Source organism: Vulpes lagopus, chromosome 5 (assembly GCF_018345385.1).
Source record: "Vulpes lagopus strain Blue_001 chromosome 5, ASM1834538v1, whole genome shotgun sequence".
NCBI lineage: Eukaryota > Metazoa > Chordata > Mammalia > Carnivora > Canidae > Vulpes > Vulpes lagopus.
The window spans coordinates 82,229,370-82,252,169 of record NC_054828.1 but is presented as its reverse complement, the minus strand read 5'-3'; the positions used below and the strand labels follow the sequence as shown (position 1 = coordinate 82,252,169).

The 22,800-nt window shown below is 40.6% G+C and overlaps 2 protein-coding genes across 5 annotated transcripts in view; both read right to left on the bottom strand.

Annotated features, from left to right (window-relative positions):
• Positions 1 to 8,557, bottom strand: part of PTPN22 (protein tyrosine phosphatase non-receptor type 22) — a 63,567-nt gene extending 55,010 nt beyond the window's left edge. For all 4 annotated transcript variants that reach the window (XM_041755882.1, XM_041755883.1, XM_041755884.1 and 1 more), the window contains exon 1: positions 8,407 to 8,557. In XM_041755882.1, the coding sequence (XP_041611816.1) occupies positions 8,407 to 8,493 (87 nt within the window). In that variant the 5' untranslated portion in view covers positions 8,494 to 8,557. The remainder of the gene's footprint in view (positions 1 to 8,406) is intronic.
• Positions 8,558 to 15,440: 6,883 nt separating this feature from the next.
• On the bottom strand, positions 15,441 to 22,395 carry BCL2L15 (BCL2 like 15). The gene is made up of 4 exons (XM_041754383.1): positions 22,052 to 22,395; positions 21,610 to 21,731; positions 18,686 to 18,910; positions 15,441 to 18,084 (listed from the first exon to the last, which is right to left on the bottom strand). Exons 1-4 carry the CDS (start codon positions 22,176 to 22,178, stop codon positions 18,067 to 18,069), a joined length of 492 nt encoding a protein of 163 aa, XP_041610317.1. The 5' UTR covers positions 22,179 to 22,395; the 3' UTR covers positions 15,441 to 18,066.
• Between the last annotated feature and the right edge of the window lie 405 nt (positions 22,396 to 22,800).

Genomic DNA, 22,800 nt, shown 5'->3' with positions numbered 1-22,800 from the left:
AAAGGCAGGCCCTAAACTGCCGAGGAACCCAGGATCCCAAAACCAAAGGAGTTTTAAACAAAATTGACCAGCATGTGATATGCATAACCAAGCCTTGACCCATATTTCATACAGTGACTGAAATGTACATGTCATAAACCACAATCAGTTGCAGTAAGTGGCCAAAGGGAATGCCTATTCCTCTGCAAATTGTAATCTATCTGATCAAGAATGCACTAATAGAAGCAGATGGTCCTCATGCTAAAGCCTAGAAGACAAGACCTCCAACACTGTCACTGTGCCCCTAGTGCAGGCCAGGAAACAGTGGTAGTCACCAGCTTGAGGGTTAGAACAAAGAGGTGGGGACCATACCATCACAGTTGAAGCCACCAAAGCCACTATGCTCATCAGGCAACTTTCTGATTATAGTTGGCTTCTCATATAAGTTTTTCTCCAAGCTATGGAACCTGAAGTCAGTCAGTGAAAACTTGTCCTCTGACAGTGATTTTTCTGACTAAAAAATTAATAAATTGGTACTCTTATTTCTGGTGAATTTCTTATGTGTTTGCCTAGTCCTGATCCACTCTAGGCATACTGATAAAATTGAATTTTTAGACCAGCAAAACTAAAGCCATGACACTGGACTGTAGTGATCCAAAATAGTTAATACCATCCTAAGTGACTACGTGATCTTGCTCAATGCACTCTGTTATCACAACGCTACAGTAATTGCATATATTCAACCCTGATGGAATTCATAAAAATGATTAGGAAAAAAAAATCCAAATGTAACAAAATGTATAGATTTCATAAATATGTAGAATGAAAGACAACATCAAAAAGATAAACACACACACAAACATAACATGATTTCATTACATAAAATTCTAAAACAAGTAAAATTAATCTCTACTGTTCAGTTATACAGGCCTTAAAGCTATGCAGAAGAACAAAGAAAATAATTCACAGAGAAAGGCAAATATCATGTGATCTCATTTATATGTGGAATCTTAAAAGATAAAACAAATAACATGAAAAGAGAAATAGACTCATATATACAAAACCAAACCAAACCTAGTGATTGCCAGAGGGGAGGGTGTTGGGGGATGGGCAAAATAGGTGAAGGGGATAAAAAATAAATAAAACTCATAACCATTTCCAAGCAGCGTTTACTTCTAATGTGGTGGGGTTTGGGGGGGAGAAACCCAAGGGATTTCTGAAGTGTAGGCAACATTCTATATCTTGATCTGAGTGGTGCTTGTATGGGTACCTTCTTTATCACTACTTGTTAAATTGCATGTATATGCATTTATTTTTTTTTATTTATTTTTAAGTAGGCTCCATGTGCAGTGTGGAACCCAAAATGTGGCCTGAACTCCCCACCCTGAGATCAAGACCTGAGCTGAGATCGAGTCAGATGCTTAACCAACTGAGCCACCCAGGCTCCCTTCATATGTGCGTCTAAAGCACTTTTCTGTGTATATTTTATATATATATATAAAGTTTGAAAGGTTCAGACCAATGCATAAATTGGGAGCAATAGAGTCAGCGATCAGAACGAGGGCTAAGAGCACAGACTAACCAGTTAGATAGTTTTATTTCCAATCCAAGTTCCACCACTTAATGAACTGCAATGACCTTAGGCAAGCTGTCCCTCAGTGTCTACTACTTGCGAAACATGTGCTAGTGGCTGAAGATACCAAGATAAGCAGAACTAAATGTGAGCCTTGTCTGTATGGAGCTTCAGAATGATGGAAGAGCAGACATTAATCAAATAATGGCACAAAGAGATGTAAAATTGGAACGGTGATATATGCTATGAAAACCTATATAAAGCTGGGGGCAAAAAAGAGGCATTAAAAAAAAGACAGTGCTAATGAGAATGTATAATAGGAGATTTGCTCTATTTGGAGAGTTCAAGAAAGACTTTTCTGAGGAAATGACCACCAAATTGAAGTCTGAAGAACTACGAAGTGTTAACTAGGTAAAAAGGAGTATGAGGGACTATTCAAGAAAAGGGAGAACAGCACGTATGCCACGGCCCTGTGGTAGAAGAAGTACGACAAGGAGAAAAAACTCAACGTACTGTAGGAATCTGGAGAAGCATATGAGCACTGGTCCGTGCAGGACTTGGTTAGCCAATGTAAAGGATTCTTTGGGAAGCAAATGAGGCTCTATTTGTGAAGCACTTTAGCACAGTCTGGAGCACAGTTCCATGGATTAGTGATTGTTGAAGGTAGAATAACAGAAAATTTATATAAGAAAATGCAGGTTGAAAATAACCATGGAATATAGAGTTGTGGAATCACTATGTTGTACACCTAGAACTAATGTAACAACTGTTGGTCAACTATACTTCAATTTTTAAAAAAGAAAGAAAAAGAAAATCAGGAAAATGTTTGAGTCTCTAAAATCAAATAAATAGAATTAATGTAACAAAGTACTATTTTACACTAAATTGGGGGCAAAGTACTATTTTACACTAAATTGGGGGCAGGGGGAAGCATGTTATGATGCAGTATAGAGGTAAAGGGCTTTTAATCAGACCAGTTTCGAATCCTGGCCTTGCCATTTTATGGGTTAAATGAAGATAATGCTTTCCTCTCGGGGCTGTTGCAGTGATTATGATCATATATGGTAAACCACTTATTGCTTAACATATGGTAAGCAGTCAAAAAGATTTATTTACCTTCTTGTATAGTTATTAAATGACTGGTAAGGTGGGACACCTGGAGTGGCTCAGCAGTTGAGCATCTGCCTTTGGCTCAGGGCGTGATCCTGGAGACACCGGATCAAGTCCCACATCGGGTTCCCCTCAGGGAGCCTACTTTTCCCTCTGCCTGTGTCTCTGCCTCACTCTCTCTGTCTCTCATGAATAAATAAGTTTTTTAAAAAATCTTAAAAAAAAAAAATGACTAGTAAGTGTTAATAGAGAAGATGATAAATTCAGACTTTGCAAGTTAGAAAAGCTCTTTAAAAACCACATTTGGCTTCAAGGCACACTTACTTCTGAGAGTTGAGCACAAGTCCTATCCCTCCCGGCTGCACTCTCCCTGTGCACTTAAATTCTAACTCCTTGATGTTCAAATGCCTGCCACATGTTGTGTGAGAGGCAAGTGGCAAATTGCCTACCCAGAAGTCTTGTGTCTCGAGTTCAATAGAGCACTTTCCTTGAAACCTCCTCACCGAGAGTTGAGCTAGGTTTTTCCTGCAATAGGAGAGACGAGCTGAAAGCTGGCTTGAAGGCAGACATACATACTTCAGAGGTGAGCCTACGGCGTTTCCCTCTCGCATTCACAGCACAAGTATACTTAGGCTCTAACAGCCTTCTGGATAATGCCTGACAGAAATGGTGTGAGAGGCAAGTCTCTTCGTGCAGACCTGGAATGCTTGCGTCTCCAGGCTGAATACAGCGCTTTCACAAAACTTCCTCACCTCGACTGGAGTTTGCTTCGATCTCTCCTAAGAGAGAGGCTAGTTGAAAGCTGGCTTCAAGCCACACTTCTGAACGTTGAGCACCCAAGCTCTCCCTCGTGGCTCCACACTGCATGTGGAATTAGCCTCTGACTCCCTTATGTTAGAAGCTTGTCAGAAGCTGTGTGAGAAAAGAGTGCACAGCTGCAGGACCAGACGGCATGTGTTTCCGAGTTCAATAGAGCTTTCTCCACGGAACTTCCTACCATAGAAAGGCGTAAACCTCTGAATCTCAAATAAAAGAGTCCACTTGTAAAAAACCAACCAACCAACCAACCAACCAACCAACCAACAAACAAACAAACAAAAAACCCGCAGTTGGCAATACTTTGCCAATCAGATGCTAAGACTCTTTGACCCAGTAAGGACACTTTGGAGGATGGAGCCCCAGCATATAGTCCAAAAGAAGGGGAAAGCCACATGGCCAAGTGCATTTAATGCTTGTTATTAATAATCGTGAAAAGTTAGAAATAATCTAAATGTCCAAGAAAAGAAAGAAATCAAATTACTACCACACATCAGGCATTGTGTATATTTATTCCATTTCCTATACAGCAATTCTGTAATGTGAATGCTTATTTATTCCCACTTTTAAATGATTTTGTTCAAGGTGACAGGGCTAATGATAGGCAGAACCTAAATGCAAACTCAGGTTTATATAATGCCTGAGTTGTTATAAATATAAATGGTGAAGCAAGACTATTTGAACTTGAGTGTTCCACCACTTACTAGCTCTCTGACCCTGTGCAAGTCAGTTAACCTCTCTGTTTCCTCATCTATAAAATGAACATAATAATAGTACCTTCCTCAATGGATTAACTGAGTTGATACATGAAAGTGTTTAGAACAGTTTCTATGAGAAATATGGAAGTATTAGCAATTATTATGAATATTACTCTTTCATTATACTATGCTGCATCAAAAGCCATAAATAGAGATTTTAATTAACATGATAATTTTGGTATAATGTTAAGTGAAATTATGGGAATACCAAATTGTATCTATGCTATCACTGCAACAATGTAAAAGGCAGCATATAAATGGACAAGAACTAGAATTTCCCCTCCAAAAAGACTGTATTTGTTGGGATATTGGTACTAAGGTGAATTTATTTTCTTTTAACTTGCAATAATATTGTTTTATAAGAATAATGACAATATGGGGCACCTGGATGGCTCAGTCAGACTCTTGATTTTGGCTCAGGTCATGATTGCAGGGTCATGAAATTGAACCCCACATCAGGCTCTGTGCTAACAGGGAAGTCTGCTTGAGTTTCTCTCTCTCTGCTTCCACCCCTACTCAATCGCTCTCTAGAAAGAAAGAAAGAAAGAAAGAAAGAAAGAAAGAAAGAAAGAAAGAAAGAAAGAAAAAGAGAGAGACTATACTAACTGGAGACTTACTCTCAGGATGGACCCTTTGAGGGACTCAGTGTTACAGGCTGAAGCAAGACACTATTGCATAGGATTAATTTCACAGGCTTTGAAATGATGGATTCAGGTTAAACTTCAAGGGCTGAACAGTGGTGTGAGCTTAGGCCAATTATTTAACCTCTCAGGGCCCCAGTTTTCTCATCTGTAAATTACTACCGAATGTGTGGTAGTAATTTGATTTTTTTCTTTTCTTGGACATTTATATTATTTCTAACTTTTCATGATTGTTGATAACATGCACTTGGCCATGTGGCTTTCCCCTTCTTTTGGACTATATGCTGGGGTTCCATCCCAGAGTCAGAGATCATAACTACCTGATAGAGGTTTTTTTTTAATGAGTAATAAATAAGGTAATGACTATAATGCTTCCTTGGCACACCACCAAGACTATCACAATTCAATATTTACTAGGGTAATTAGCTATTTAGTGTCTACCTCCCTATAACATCTCCTAATGTCTTTGACATTGCATTATTTAGCATGATGCTTTGCACATAGTAAGCGCTTAGTAAACACGTGAGTAAATGCATGAAAAGCTTACAGTCATGGCATTTCCACTAAACTAAATTTCCACTAGTTTCTTTCTTTCTTGTTTTTAAGATTTTATTCATTTATTTGACAGAGAAAGAGAGTAGAGAGCACAGCAAGGGGAGTGGTAGAGGGAGAAGCAGGCTCCCCGCTGAGCAGGGAGCCCAATGAAGGCTCCATCCCAGGACCTGAGCCAAAGCCAGATGCTTAACCAACCAAGCCACCCAGGTTCCCCCTTCCACTAGTTTCATGGCAGTTCACACTATAGGAACGTGATCAAATTTAGCATTGGCATGGGAAATATCCTATGCCACATGGTATTGGCTTCAGCTATCATAGCAGGGCCATGTGCTCTGCACACAGATACACAGCCAAGAGGGAGTTTGGAGACAGAAATCCAAGCCACTGACCCGGTAGGGGCAGGGTACACAGATGGTCTACCTGGAACCAGAGGTGATTTCCTAAAATTCCCACAAAGTGTCTACCATTTAGGCTAACAGTGGCCTTGTGTCACAGAATCAGTCCTCCAACCTCAAAAACATCAAATCCTGGGAGAATAGATGAAAGGGCTTAAGGAGAGGTAGGGAACAGGACCAGATGGAAAGCCCTTCAAGTTAACAGCAGTATTGATCTTGTCCCAGCAAGCAATCTAGCCCTGTTCACCACTACCCAACTCCCCCAAAATGAATGTCTCCGATATCTCAGCTGAACCGTTAGGGGGGACTGAGGGCAAGACTCTGTTTTTCCACTGGAGGACGTGAGTCAATGAACAGTGAGGTTCCACTTAATCACCATCCAAAAACAAGGTCCTTGAAACCAAGAGCTAGGAAAGCAAGGAAGTGATTAATACAAAAGTCAGGATAGTGATTATTCCTTGGGCAGAGCAGATCAGGACATGGTGGGGGTGGGGGATGGGAGCGGGGTGCAAGGTCGGCCAGAGAAGTGATATACAGAGGTCTTCCTAAGTCCAAGAATGTTCTGGTCCGTGACCTTGATGGTGGTGGCTTTATAATTATACTTACACATGTTGTATGTAACTTTATAACTATGTATTATATTTCACAGTTTTAAACAGCTGAAAAAAAGAACTATACAATGTTTTTAAGCAGGGGGAAATGACCAGGTCTGTGGTTATTAGATTAGTTGGGTACTGAATGGAAAATTGATTGAAGGTGGGACAAGTCTAGAGGCAGAGAAAACAGGAGGTTAGGTGACTTCCATAATTTGGTGGGAGTTTATAATGACTGAGGTAAGAAAAGGTACAATATTGGGGATGTAGTCTATATTATTTTTAAAAACACAACTGGAATAGGACAGAGGCTGGCCCTACCTCCTCAGGTCACTTTTTACCTCTATGTGTTGGGTGAATTTGGCTCTGGAGTATAGCCCAGGGGGAGGCACATATTTAAACAGACACGTAGGCTAGGACTTCCCCCTTGCTTCCCTCCCTGGTAGCTCTACTCAGAGGGACTCACTGCCTGGCCAGTGGCGATGAGAGTACATTTTTCACAATGCCCCAATATTACCCAAGTTGAGTTGACATAGGGGCTTCTCTCACAACATATAATCACTCAGTCATAATATCTAATCACTCAAGACTTTACTGAGTGTTTTCACATCTACTATCAGGTGCCAGAATATTAGGTCCATGAGCACAGAAGTTTGGTCTTGTTCATGGCTGTATCCTCAGTGCCTAGAACCAAACTTGGTATACAGTAGATGCTTAATAAATATTACTGAATGAATGAACACTTTTAATTATTATTGATATTTAATCATCACAACAACCTGTGAAGACAGGTAGGACATGGATTATCATCCTCATTTTGGAAGTTAGAAAACAAAGACATGGGGAAATTAAGGAACATGTCAAAGAAAGAGAATCATGGATTTCAGATTTTCTGCTTCAACTCTCTTGTTTTTCCTACTTCTTCACAGCTGAAGACCCAAGGCTTCGAGTTCTTATAGCCCTGAAACACCAGCTGGAAGTATTCCAAAATACATAGTAGGTACTATCAGATAGCCTATGTCCTCTGATATGCTAGGTTATAGGACAAATGAGGCCTACCCAGCTGCTGACACATCAGTCACCACAGTCTCCTCAGAAGAGAAGCAGTGTTTTCCTGGATGGTCAGATCTAGTTGGCCCTAGGCTACCTGGCACCTATATTTGTCTCCATACCCCTCACTTGTGTCTACTCCCCCATCCCTGTTATTCTACCCCTCCAAGCAAAAGAAGCTTAAGGAAACCCTGTTAGTACAAAAACACATGTGCTCATTTTTCTTCTCAGAAGAAAAATAAAAGAAGAAATAAAGAAATATGACAGGAGGTAGTTTCAGTGCTCCTCAAGAACCTTTGTCATCCAAATGGGATTCCATGGGGAGGCTAAAACATCATGTTCCATGAAAAGTTAATCTTGGTTTCTTTCCTCTTAATATTAATTAAAAGTAGTCATTTGAGAGCAGCCTGGGTGGCTTAGCAGTTTAGTGCCTGCCTTCAGGCCAGGGTGTGATCCTGGAGACCCGGGACTGAGTCCCGCATTAGGCTCCCTGCATGGAGCCTGCTTCTCCCTCTGCCTGTGTCTCTGCCTCTCTCTCTCTGTCTCTCATGAATAAATAAATAAAATCTTTAAAAATAAAATAAAATAAAAGTAGTCATTAAAGCATCAACCACAACTCAACTCAGGTACCTAGGAACTCCAGATGGTCAATTAATATGAGTACTTATACACCTGGAATTGTGTAAGTCTTCCATAGGAATCCTGGCCAAACTCCTGAGAACTAGCAACCAACATTTGAAATAGTTTTTTTAAGAGAAAAACACACAAGCCACTGAGAAAAGTCGAGCTTCTGGTTTTGCCTCTCTCCCTTCTTCCCCTGCAAGGTCTGACATTCACTTTTTATCCCAAGAGCAATTTGGTCTAGGACAGTTGGACCATCCTCATCAATTAAGCAGTCTGTGTAACTACCTTGAGAGTGTCACACATAGGACTCACCAGAAATTCATCAGCAAACTCCTCTTTGCTAGATTTCTTGTTTTGGGCCTCATCCAGGAACTTGTGCAGAATTTCCCTTTGGTCCATGCTGCAGGCCAAGAGAAGCTGTCTACCAGCGGGTTAAGGGAGGGCATGTCAAATGTATGTCATGGCCGAGATACCACCAAGAAGCCACTGCTGCTGCCAGAGCAGAGCATGTTGAAGGCTGTGGTTAACTGACTTCGTCACAAGCCCTAGAGGAAATTAGTATGCAACCAGCCTCTGTGGTCACACAACAAAGCCACCATCACTCCAGGGCCCTAGTGCCTCCCTTCTCAAGGAAGGAACCTGGTTTACAGTTCAAGTTGTAACAAACAAGAGGCTAACCAGAACATAACACATGGTCTGCTTAGCTCTGAGACTCTTCCACTTCATCATCTTTAAGCAAGATTCACCTTTTTTTTCTTGTTTCCTAGAGAAAAGGCAGAAGGCCAGTTCTCACGGCTGGGGTCTGCTTCTCCCCAGTTCCTCCATGAACACAGAGGTCCTGCTAATACTTTCTGTTTCTTCAGGTCCCAGATGAACTCAGCAAAATTAGTGTCAGAAAGGGAGACAGGCACTGTTTGGAGTTAAGACATCTTCCACCTGTACCGTTCTCCCCAAAGTTCTTTGTCCACGTGATCAGTGGCAAATTTCTGTTCATCAGACAAGGCATTTTTATTCAGAAGTTTTAAGCCTGCCAGACAGACCTCAAATTCTCTTTTGGATGAAGCAAAGTCAGCTGCTTCTGACAGTCTGTATCTCTCCCCAGGGCTGGGGAAGTGCCGACCTGTTTAAGGGAAGTGTTGTTGATCTCAGGACTGTACAGGAGCCAGGAGAATAGTGTGCCCCCGCCCCACGAAGAGCACCTGATGAGGAAGTTGGCCCAATATCCTCTGTATCCAATGCTAGTTAACTATAAGGAACAGAAGAAAGAGTAAAATCGACTACCTTGCTGGCAACAGTAGCTTTCCAGGTCTAGAGAAGACATCTCTACTTTCCCAAAGAGTGCTTTGGAAAAGGCCATTGCTTCAGGAGGCCACACTGTACACGTGGCATTTTGGCTTGTTTGACAGGCAGGCTGTTCTAGAAAAAAGCTTCCATATCTCAGCTTGAATAAATCCTCTCCTCAGCGAGTACAAACCTACCTAAGACTGTCTCATACAGAGTAAGTGCAAGCCAAAATCAGCATATCATCTCTGCTTGAGGACAGGAGTTCCATAAATGTTAGCAAAATTAGCCTGAAATAATACCAAAGGAAACCGGGAAATGTGCCATTAGAGCTTCCTCTATTTAAGATATTAGCAATCCTTTCTGTTTTGCATTATTCAAACTTCCTTTAGGAAATTATGACTCCAAACACTATGAAGCTGCATCCACTTTATTTTCCTCACAACAGGAAAGGAACAGTCTTTGAGGGATCCTGCTATGGGCAGGTGAGGCCAATAAAGAATTTCAATCCAGAGCCACATAATAAATTAAAATTAAGCATAATTCTTCAATAATATTTGTTGAGAATAGGATAGTATTTCCCCAGTTAGCCCCATCTGGCATTAAAGGGGAACTTTTTGTTGCACTAATTAATGTGATGTTTAATATGGCTATTTTAAGACATATAAAATATAAGGAAAACTTTAAAAGCACAAAGGCTAAAGTTCACAATAACTAAAACTCTATAAAAGTATGTATAAGGTTAGGAGAAGACTAAGTAAGTGATGCAGAAAAGAATCAATTGTGTAAGTGCTGGGATCAAGGGTGCTTTTTAAAAAGTCTTTTAAAATTATTATGCTATCTTTAAATTAGAATAAAAGACCTAAAAATCCATCAATTTGTTCACAAATTTATTGACTATCCACTAAATATAAAGCACTATGTCAGGGCTGCGGATATAGTAGCGAACAAGCCAGAATACAGTAAAAAGCACTGTTAGCCAGTAATAAAGCATCTCAAGACTAAGACAAAGATGTAATCACTAATTAAAATAAAAAACATTCCAAACTAACTTGCTCATTTGCAGAGTAGCAAAGCATACCCCTAAAAGGAAAATGATGTTCTATATTTTAATGAGAGAGTTTTGGTCCCCTTAGAATATAATTACTTCCAACCAAACCAGATCTTTACTATTTAATAAACAAAAGAGACCTAATAAAATGAGATTTAAAGCTCTTTTTCTCAAGTTCATATTTCAAAACAATCTCTAACTTTAGTCACATCTTAGGGAGAGCTGACATAGAGATAGATATGAGACAGAGAGAAATTCGCTGAAATACCCTCCATAGCACTTTTACCCCAAATATAAGAATCTAAAAATATTATCTTCACATAACTGTAAATTTTTTAAAAAGCAAACAGCAATTCTTAGGAGTCTGTTCCACTCTAAAACCAAAAGATACAGAAACATCGTGAAATAACCCAACCTCAAAAACCCACTTAGCTGAAAGACCATTTCCTGAGTAGACCACTCAAGTAAGCAAAAAACAAGAGTGAAGGAGAAAACAAAACAAAACAAAAAAAACCCTTCAGTTTTATTTTTTTCAGTTTTATTTTGAACAAATCTAAGCTGCTATACTTAATTTTTTGTACTTCCTTCTACAGATACCAGAGGACAACAGGAGCATCATGCTTTTTGATAGAGATTCTGATGACTCATTTATCTCCTGTGGGAAGATCAAGAGCTGGCAAAGGGGGAGCATGTTATACAGCAAAGACTGGTAGGCACCTAAAAGGATTTATGGACTTGTGATGAAACATTTAAACCGGGCTGGCATAAACCCTGAGTGAACACGACAGTTCCATGCAGTGAAAAACCCATGAGCACTTTGTCAGAACCCTCAAAGGTGAGTTCTAGTGGAAAGTAAAAGTGAATGAGCGCCTGAAGAAGAGAGAGGAAGGAGGACCTCACTGCTGCCTCCTGTGGCTCTGCTGTATGCTCAGAAGGAAGACGACAGTGGAGAGAAGTGACCATCACATTGTTGCCCACATCGCGAAGAGGGAAGTATGCAGTGTAAGGGGAAACATGAGTGTCACCATGGTTGGAATTCAATGACCGAAAGAAAAAAAAAAATCTTTCAACCAAAGAGAATATCAGGGGAAAGTATTAGGACAGTTATTATTTGATTAATAGGAAATACTCTCAGGTTTCTCAGAACATTCTTCTCTCTATATAAGAAGGCATATCTCACCCTGGGGAAGCCACTCACCAATTTTGCTGTAGTGGCACTATGCCCGCCTTTCTCTACATTGCAGGGCCATTGATTTGATATGGGCTCTGTGTGTTATCTGTGGGATACTCCATTCCCTGTGAGCATCCCCTTGGTCACCAGGGCCAACTTGTCCTCTCTCCTCAATATCCGGTAGACTCAAGCAGTCTTGTCCATTCTCCTGCTGACCACTGTCCCCTTTTGTACTTTTGCACATGTGGGTTCCTGTAGCAACAGGCTCTCAGTTATACCCCATGCTACCATCTCCTAGGAACCAAGGCTTCTAGAAACCACGAAAGTTCTTAAAATTCTACTGTCATGCTAAGGACCCAAAGTAATCACTGATGGTCTATGGGAACACGTCTGTCCTGATTCTTCCACTTGCCACCACGCCCCTCCCCATGTGTCCCTTTCTAAACTACCTAGCCACATTACCCACAGGCCTTGCTCATTCTATTGCCACCTCTTTTGCTACTTCTCACCTTTCCCCTACTTTTCGTCAAGACAAAAATAAAGCTGTAAAGCCTGGTTACTCTTTTCTTCAAAAACCCTGCTCCTAATGCCATCTCACCACACACTTCTCTTACTTAGTTGGCCTTCTCTCAGGATCAAGTCTATATATTCAGCTATAGAAGTTTTCTTCATTTTTTCACATGTTCCTAGTCTCCCGTAAGATTATTTAAAAGAGTTTATTCAAAAGAAAAAACATAACCCTCCCCCTAGAGGGTTAAGTTTATCAAAGGCAGTGCTAGTGTCTTCTGTATGTATCTGTGTAAGCCACAACACTTCACGTGGTCTTAAGCACACTTAAAATAAACCTGTTTCTGTTATGAAAGCGTGTGCTATATAACACGGTTAGGTATTGGCGAGAGATGCACACTGACTTGCTTACTCACTACATCAGTGACTCCAGGTCTCCTGCCTGGCACAGTCTACACCAGTCTCTGGCTGGGCACTCTCACTATGCCAGGAGCAGATGGGCCTTCCCTGCAGGGAGGCCCCGGGAACCTGGCAAAGAGCACTTGCCTGAGTGCTGCTGCCCAAGCAGCAGGGCCATTGTTGGGGAAGGAATGGGGCCACCACCACTGAGGCAGAGTCCAATCCTGCAGGGCTGTGATGGCTGGGGGAAGAAATGATCTCCTTCCTCTCCAGAATACATCCATTCTCCCTTCTATAAATGGACACAGAAGAGTATTCTAAAACACCTCTGATGAAGCTTGTTGCTTTGCTCATGTTTCTACATCACCGGCACCAGGAAAGTCCCCTACCCATGTTCTTGTCACGATTGCTTCTGGTCACAGTTGCTTCTTGTCACTACAGCATTCTGAGCCCTCATCAATCTCAGGTCATCGGCTATGAACCTCTTAGTTAGCTTCCTACATTCCACAGGGAATCATGTTCTGCCTTTGGTTTCGGAAACAACCCTCAGAAGGCAAAAGTCAACTGATAGTTTGCAATCGACATGTACCTTTTCTTAAAACAGAATTGGAACTCTTGGTGGGGTTTTGGCATCTTGTTCAAAATATAATCAAACTTGAAGTCTTGGGGTGCCTGGGTAGCTCAGTGGTTGAGCGCTCACCTTCAGCTCAGGGCATGATCCCGGGGTCCTGGGATCGAGTCCCATATTGGGCTCCCTGCAGGGAGCCTGCTTCTCCCTCTGCCTATGTCTCTGCCTTTCTGTGTGTCTCTCATGAATAAATAAATAAAATCTTAAAGAAAATTAAACTAGAAGTCTTATCTTCCTTTTGATTGCTTATTCAGTCTATTCATCTATTTATTTAATGAATATTTAAGAGATCCAGATATATGCTAGAGAACAGGAAGAGGTGCACTACAGGTGTATACAACAAATTATCTTCTTTCAAGGACCTCTTATACTTGTGAGGAAGGTTAAGTATACAAATACCTATAATTTAAGGCCACTTGTGGTACAGCTATAAATGTTATGCAAACAAAATTTTGAGAAGGCAAAGATCACATTGACTTGGGTTACCTGGATAGCCTTCATGGAGGAAGCAGCATTTGAGTTAGGCCCTGTATTTGTCAAAGAGCCTGAGGAGAGGCAATATGAAAGGGGGGGGGTGAGTTTAGCTCAGGGTGTGATCCTGGAGTCCCAGGATCAAGTCCCACATTGGGCTTCCTGCATGGAGCCTGCTTCTCCCTCTGCCTATGTCTCTGCCTCTCTCTCTGTGTCTTCAAAAATAAATGAATAAAATCTTTAGGAAAAAAAAAGAGAGAGGGATCCCTGGGTGACGCAGCGGTTTGGCACCTGCCTTTGGCCCAGGGCGCGATCCTGGAGGCCCGGGATCGAATCCCACATCCAGCTCCCAGTGCATGGAGCCTGCTTCTCCCTCTGCCTATGTCTCTGCCTCTCTCTCTCTCTGTGACTATCATAAATTTTAAAAAAAGAGAGAGAGAGAGAGAACAATAGGAAGAGGGTAGCTGAGTGAGTGGCTCAATCTGACCAAGCCTTGGTTATGTAGAGTCCTGATTGAAAAGGCTAGAAATGGCAGGTGGAGACAGACCCTGATGGAATTTGAATACCAGGCTGAAAAGTTGGGCTTTATTTGATGGGCAGTGAAAAACCAGCAAAGGTTTTGTTTTAAAAATAAATAAATAACAACTTTATTTAGGTACTATTGAAATACAGTAAACTACACATTTCAAAGTGTGTGGTTGGATAAGTTTGAAATGTGTACACCCCACAAAACCATCACCACAATCAAGATAATGAACGTATCCGATCACCTTCAAAAGTTGCACTGGAAAATCTTAGGAAAATGGGAATTAGAGCAATGGTCCTTGATATTTTTTTTTTAAGAAATGGCCCCTTGTAATTAATATTTTGAAAGTCTCATCATTTCCTTCAGTAGTATGTAAAATTTCAAAATGAACTATACCATATCTAAAAACTAATCAAAAGAATAGACAAGGAAACCACAGCTTTGGTTAACCTGGTGGCAGTATACAGAACAGACTGGAATGGGGCAAGCCTGGAACAGGACAATCAATTAACAGCCTAACTAAGAGGTTTTACCAAAAGTCCAGGTAAGTGGTAATAAACTCTTGTGAGAGAATTAGGTCAAAAAATAAGGAATAAGTGAGAAAGGCTAATTTTGTGGTAAGACTGGAAAGAGCGAACAGGGGAAAATGACTAAGGTTATGAGCTAGCTGGATGGCAGTTTGGGAAAGCATAGATATAAAAAAAGGTATACAGAAATGAAGAATCAGAGCTTGTAGATGTGGATTTAGGAAGAAGGAAAATTAGTCAGACTTAGAAATCACTCACATTGAGGTGAGAGGTAAAGCCAGAGGTTGGCTTATCTTTGTAAAAGACAGTGTCAGTGGAGAGAAAAAAGTCAAGCTAGAACTTTACGAACCCCAAATCACAGCAGCCTCAAATTGCTAATGGTGCAGTGCTTAAGATATTCCAGAAACTGGGCTAAGCCCTTAACACAATGTATTGTTTCATTTACCCCTCACCACAATCCTATGAATTAGTGACCAAAACATCTCTATTTTAAGATGTGGAAACTAAGACACAAAGGAATTGGATTATTGGCCCAATTCACATGATTAGTCTCTGGTAAAACTAAATTGTTAAAATCAGACAATCTGAAGGTATTTTTAATCTCTGGGCTACAGTGTCTTCTTGCTGCAACTCCACCACTTCAGCTCGCCTAGAAGCGGATGGCCCAGCAACAAACACAACATCCAAATCAGAGCTGCATTACCCATTTATTTGGTATAATCCCCAGAGGCACCATATCCGCAATCTCAAAATAATGCTGTACACTCGGAGCCAGATTCATATTCTGATGTTTTATTGGCATATAGGATGAAACAGGGAGCTGCTCTAGCTAAGTGGGAGAAAAAAAGACAAAGAGGAGGCTGCTGGCCTCTGACATTTATCATTTACTTTATCTTTCAGCTGATTGAGATGTGATGACATGTAGCTTTGTATAAGTTTAAGGCGTGCAGTGTAATGATTTGCTATATATGCATATTTCAAAATGCTTACCACAATAAGGTTAGTTAACATGTCTATCACCTCACCTAGCCGAATAGATGTGTTTTGGGGTACCCAGCTTGCTCAGGCAGTGGAACATGCGACTCTTGAACTCAGTGAGTTCGAGCCCCATGTTGGGTGTAGAGATTACTTAGAAAAAATAAAATCTCACTTGATGGGATGAGCACTGGGTGTTATGCTATATGTTGGCAAATTAAACTCCAATAAAAAAAATTGAACTCCAATAAAAAAATTTTTAAAAAAGAAAATAAGAAAGAAAGAAAGAACGTGTGTGTGTATGTGTGTGTGTGTGTGTGTGCGGTGAGTTCCTTAAAAATCTACTCTTTTAACAACTTTTCAATATATGATACAGTATTATTAACTATAGTCACCATGCTGTATATTACATCCCTAGACCTTTCTCATCTTATAACTCGAAGTTTATACCCTTTGCCCACTTTCATCTCTCTCCCCCCCACCTCACACGCCCTGCCCCTGGCAACTACCAATCTGTTTTGTTTCTCTGTCATTCAATTGAGACTGCACTTGCTGAGAATTAGTTCAAATGTGTAGACACAATTTTATTTCATGAACAAAACAGCATTGGTCAAAGTGAAAATAGTGATTTCGCAGAAGAAGTCAAATACCACAAAACCCACCATGTTGAATTTATAGTAATGCAAAGGACAAAGGAATATATTGAGTGTCTTAACTTGGTAGCAAAAAAAAAAACCTAATTTCTATTAATAGAGACATGGGATTTCATTTGGGATTACTAACCTGTTGTGATTTATCTATAAATAGAGGAAAGAGCATGACTTGAAAAGTCAAAATATAGTAGCAATGCTACCTACATCCTTGTTTCTATGCATTTGGGGAAGCAGATAGCTGGCTGGTTGAAGGGAGGGGATGTGGTTACACTTGAGCCAAACTGTAACCAAGCCATTAATGCTGCTCTTCAAAATAGATATAACAATGCTTTTTTTCTTGACAATCAGGTAGGTAGTCTAGTCTTGGGCTTATAAATATAAGAGTCTCTACTTGAGGATTGCCTACTCACCTATAAGATTATTAAGGACTATTACAAGATACACATACCATAGATATCATATGCTTCCAGTCACTACCAGTCACCTATGGTAGGGCCAGGGAAATGTATACCCTCTAATGACTGACTACCTAGGAGTCTCAGAGCTCTCTGATTCAGAGTTCTAGAGAAAGTGTTTACTATGCAGGAACTAACAAACACTCTCAGACTAAATTCTAAAAAAAAATAATAAAAATAAAAATGAGTTATCCTACATACAGTTGTGTTTGGCATGAGTGATCAGGATTGCAACAGAACTTAAATAATTCAAGGAGAGATGTTCACGTAGCTTTAAAGCTACACATGTTCCCATAAGGGCCAGATATTAAATATATTTTACAAGCCATAAGGTATCTGCTGTGACTCCTCGACTCTGCCATTGCAGTGCTAAAACAGCCATAGACAATCTAGAAACAAGCGAGTGTAGTTGCATGCCAATAAACCTATCTGCAAAAAAAGATAGTGGGCAATATTTGGCCAAGCCCTACTCTAAAGTAATGGGTCTCAAATTCTATATGTACAGAAGAATCCCTTGTGGAACTGGTTTTCAAAAAGGTAGGGTCCTAGGCCTCCGCCCACCCCTACAGAATCAGAATCTCTAGGAACGGGGCCCGGAAATCAGCAATTTATAAGGTCCACCAGGGGTATGTAAACCAGTTTTCGGTTCAAAAAATGCTGTGGTATACAGCTAGTTTCATCTAATCTGGGATGGCCCCACTGTCCTAGATGTGGGCCAGCACTTCCTGCATCCTGTGGCAGTAAAAATATGTCGTTTCATCTTTTGTCAGCCTTTTTAGTAGAAAGGCAGATGAGGAAACTGCCATTTTTTGCTTTCAACCTAAAAATTCATAAAATATTCTGCTTTGTTGAAATTAACACAAAACTTAGGCTAGGGATTTAAAAGAAAATTCTCAACTTAAAATAACATGGTTCCAACCAAAATCTCCCAGATCTTTAAACTGCAAAATGAGTAGACAAGATCCTTACCAAAGGACAGGGCCAAATCTGAATGAATAGTTTACCATGTGCTCCCTTTTCCAAACTATCTCCAGCAAAGTCCTGTTCTGTCACCTGGAATTCCACTCCTAACAAGCCATTACTTTGTATCTGGAGGTATTTGCTTAAATGGAACCTCATTAAAACTCACATAAAGGCAGAAAGTACAAAATCTCTGTAGACCTCCGAGGGCTGCTCCTAACTTTAGCATCATCAGTAGAGAAGAAAGTATTCAGCTAAGTCCAAAAGAAGGTAGCTTTGCATTTGGTCATCTGTTTTAATTGCCAGAAATCAATCACCCGATCAAAGTAGCAGTGATGTTCAGGCTGGTAAACAGTGCCACCTCTTCTTCAGCTCTCCAGATTTTCCTAGGAAGGACAATGAATATCTTTCGGTCAAAGGGATCATCTTCCTACAGGGAGCTTCCTCAAGAAACCACAAATTACTTACAGGTACTTCCCAGGAATGCAGCTCTTACTAAGGCTTTTCTGCTGATGCTGGACATGAAGAGGAATGCTCTATGAGAGCAGATATTCTAATGATTAGTAAGATATGGGCTTATTCTCCTATAGTTATTACTGCAGCAGATGACATTGTTTTTGGTTAGACAACAGGGGATGATTCTGAATTTCTGAAGCCAGGCTGAGCCCAGTACACTATCACCAGTATACTTCGTAGGCTGTTATATCTGGGAAGCAGAATTTAGCTCTACACTGTTAGTAGTCAACTAAAACTTTAGGCAAATGTTTCTGGAGTCCAACATCTATAATCTTGAGCTTCTGACTGCTGCCATTTCCATGGCACACACACAAAAACAAAAACAAAAACCTGCCATTCTCAGCAAAATAAGGAGGTCTGTTTTTCTACTTGGTTTCCAACTTACAGAAAGAATCTGGAATTGGGAGTCCCAGGTATTAGTACAAAAACAATGCAAATGCCTATTAAAGCCAGGGGCTCCAACATACTTACCCAACCTCCCTGTCCCTGGACAAACTCCCGGATGGCATTGTTCCCATTGATCATGTTTGTCATGGGGGCAGCCATCTGTCTTGCCATTTCAGGAGCCATGCGGGCCACATATTCAAGAAGCTTCACTGATACTGCCAGAAAGGCTCTCTCATAAGCTAAGCTGGAATCCTGAGCACACCAGGCCTGGCTGAGAGATTTTACTGTGTCCCGAAGTACAGCTCCTGCCTGGGGAGAGACATAGTTTATCAGTGAAGTATCGATAAATAAGCAGAAGAGGCTGCAAGAGTTTCCTAGAGAATGGCAGATGCACAACTGGTTGTATCTAGGGTAATCTTAAGGAGTAGATGGACAAATGTCTATTATTTTATTATTTTGTTATTTATTGTAACATGTGTAGAGAAAATATAAGTAACCCATCACATCCCATGATTTTAGACATTATTACTGAGGATGAGCAAAATGGTTGAAAGAAAAACAAAATGATTTGAAAGAAAAATATTAAGTATGTGATAGCACAGCTGGTTGAGTGGTGAAGGTATTATTTGAATGACTGACATCTGGGAAATTCTAAAGTTAAAAAAAAAGACTTGTTTTTCCTCTTCCCCTGTCCTCTCCCCAAAAACTGATCCAAAAGTCATTAGATGGGGCCAAGCAAGATCTAGCGTAGGGGGACCCATGTTAGTCAGTGTGGGCTGTCAGAGCCAAACACGCTGAGAAAGACATCTACATGAGTACCCGGATCTTGGTTTCCAAATATCATTCTCCATTAAAAGAAACCAAAGATCCCTGGAGAGTGGCTGATTTCAGGGTGGGGCTTAGAAAATACAAAGAGATCTGTCAGAAATTAAGGAAGTACCCACAGAATGACAGGGGCATGCCAAAAAGACACAGCCCAGATGGAGAGGACTCCCACTGGTCAAAACTGGGACAATTTGAGCATCCAAATAAATAGTGATAGTAACAGATTTTAACCTTTGAATAAAGGAGGAATTCATGAGTCCATGTTGATGTAAAAAATAAATGAATAGATTGAAATGTTGATGAGATATAGGATATTTACATGGTTTCAACGTACCTCCCTCCACAACACTTGACTATATTAACCAAGGATATTAACTACAGTGAAGTCTTGCAGACCCTATCCTTAAGTGATTGAAGTTAACATCAGTAATGGGACAGATTGAAATTTGTGCCACTTAATAGGTGCAATGAGAAGAACACAGCAACCCTTCTGTGATCTTCCTACTAAAAGTACATACCCTGAATCCAATCAGGAGGAAACATGGAACAAATCCAAGGTTACAAAATAACTGACCCATAATCTTCAAGTGTTAAGGTCATGAAAAATCAAGGCAAGACTGAGGAACAGTTCCAGATTGAAGGAGACTAAAGAGACATGACAACTAAATGCAGGATATGATCCTGGCCTAGATTTTTTTAAAAAATTTTATTTATTTATTTGACAGAGAGAGAGAATGGGCGAGCACAAGCAGGGGGAGAGGCAGGCAGAGGAAGCAGGAGAACCAGGCTCCCTGCTGAGCAGGGGACCCAAAGGCAGATGCTTAGCCAACTGAGCCACCCAGGCACCCTGGCTAAGATCTTTTTGTTGTTAAGTGACATCACTGGGACAATTGGCAAATCTTGAATGGGATCTGAGGACAAGATGATAATGTGTCAGTGCTGATTTCCTGGTTTTGATGCTTAGACTGTGGTTATATAAAAGAATGGTCTTGTTTGAAAGGAAATGTGCAAGTATTAGGAGATGATGGAACATTCTATCAGCTACCCACTCTCAGATGATTCAAGAGGGAAATTCTTTGTACAATATATACAACTTTCCTATAAATTTAGAACTGTTTCAAAAACTTTTTTTAATTAAAAAATAAAAGTAAATTCAGCTTTCTGCTACCTAGGAAAACTTTAGTGCAAGCAATTAAGAGTGATAATACAGTTCTGCCTAAATAGGTGCACCATCCAGAATAAAGCATAATGGTGAAGAGTAGGATTCTGGAATCAGTCTGGGTTCAAATCCTAACTTCAATACTCACTGAGTAATCTAATTTCTTGTTTCCCTCTTCCTCAGTTTCCTTATCTGTTTACATGGATATCCAGTCAAAAAGTATTTGTGGAGGGTCTCTCGTATAGGAGGTACTACTCTGAATTGTGTGGATACCGCAGTGAACAAAAGGGTTAGATGTTTGCTCTCATAGCACTACATGCACAGATGAATAACAATTTTCTATAACACCCCAGGGAGGGGTGGAAGGTCTAAATGAGATAATAAGCGCAAAGTGTTTGGAATACTGCCTGGCACGTATTAAGTGATAAGTTCATATTACTCGTCATTGTTGACATTAGTCAGAAATATCTTCTAGAACATGACATCGTCTATGGTCTTTATAAGCAATACAGAATCCGAGTGCTTCTGCCAGTAATCAGCATTCTGATGAAAATCCAAATATGCCCTAGATGGTTGCTGTAGGTACTTACCCCTCACCCCAGCAGACTTGTCGACTGCCTTGTCTGCCTGTCGTTCTGAAATTATGTAGATAATTTCATTGCTGGACCTTGTTGGGGGGAGAGGGAGATGCCCACTCCCAGCCAAATAAATATTACACAGGTACATAAAAGAATAAAGTGCTTTACCTAGAACAAAGTGCTACAGATGTGCTCTATGCCATGTATGCTCCGCTCTGCTGGAAAACAAATGGGAACAGTCTGAAGGCTGACCACCCAGAAGATTTTCTTCTCAATACCATTTGGACCTGTGATTAGCTCCTGAAGAACTAGCAACTGGAGAGCTCCTGCTGTGTCTCCTTGGATGAACATAAGCCCCCAAATCTTTCGAAGGACATTTCTAGTTACAGTTGTATAAGAATAGTAAGAGAAGAGTGTTTGGAATAGAAAAACTGCAGCAACTTTACCTGTCCCCGAATGGTTTCTGCAATGACATTTTTGGCAGAAGCTTCCAATTCTCCATTGAACTGGTCCCCCAACATCCGAAGGCGACCAGCAATGATGGCCACATCAAAAGAGCAAGCCTCTCCTAAGAGGGAGAGAATACATTTACATTTGTTACAGAGTTTGAGGGGATGGCAAGTCCCAGGAATCTGGGTGTTAAAGAACGTTCTCTAGACTTTTAAACAATCTTGGCATCATTCTCTTCCAAGAACAGCTTCAATATTCTGTCAACCCCATAGTCAGAAGATCTCCCTTCCCTGAGAACATCTTTCCCTTCATGGAGGCTACTGATGTTCAGGTATTGCTGAAAGCTTAGTTCTCATTTTGGAAGTGAAGACAAAATAAGAAAGCATACTCAGCTTCTCTTATTGACCTGCCATCACGACCTCAGGCCGGGAGCCTTACCTGAATCTGTTTCATCTACACAACGTAGGTTCCGGTCAGCAACCAGCAGCGTGGTGCCTAAGAAGTCTTTGAGTAAAGTGTCCACGATGCATTCCGTTTGCTCCTCAAAAGTTCGGGGTTTCTTCATTTTAGATGCTTGCTGTGGAGTTTTGCTTTTCCACAAAACAAGCAATTTTCAGCCCAGCAGAAAGTCAGAAATATTGGTAAACCACATGCGTCTGTCTTTGTGCTTTGTAAGGTTTCCTAATGGGATTTACAGCTCCAGAGCCTGTCCTACCAATTTTTTCAAAACTTGCTACTCAGAAACATCGGACTTCTCTGAAGAGCTCACTTACACAAATTGGGGCGACTTTATGGAGACTTTCAGTTCCTTTTTTTAGTACCACACCCTAGCCAGCACCTAAGATTAATGAATAACTTTTATTGTTAACCAATTTAGAACTGAAAGAGAGCTGAGGAAGAATTTCTTGGGCAATTTCCTTTAGAAATACTTCCTGTTAGGTTTTGTGTATGGTGTAACTTAAAGAAGGTTTTGAAATGATAGTAGACAAACATACAACTCCCGATAGGTGGCATTTATTTATAACTCTTTACCATAGTTAGACATTTTATTTACTGAGTGTCTATGGATAAGGAACTATGCCTGGAACTACAAATAACACAGGAAAATGGAACAGATACATTCCTGTCTTCCTGGAGCTTACGCTTTAGTGTGAGCGACAGATATTACATGACTAAGAATAATTTCT

What these genes read in the sequence shown, in the direction of transcription:
- BCL2L15 (XM_041754383.1), bottom strand. Translation starts at nt 22,178, where the DNA reads ATGAAGAAACCCCGAACTTTTGAGGAGCAAACGGAATGCATCGTGGAC. An exon ending in TGTAGATGAAACAGATTCAG is followed by an intron (nt 21,732 to 22,051) that starts GTAAGGCTCCCG and finishes TCTCCCTCTTAG; the next exon opens with GAGAGGCTTGCTCTTTTGAT. An exon ending in CAGAAACCATTCGGGGACAG is followed by an intron (nt 18,911 to 21,609) that starts GTAAAGTTGCTG and finishes GTCTCTCCCCAG; the next exon opens with GCAGGAGCTGTACTTCGGGA.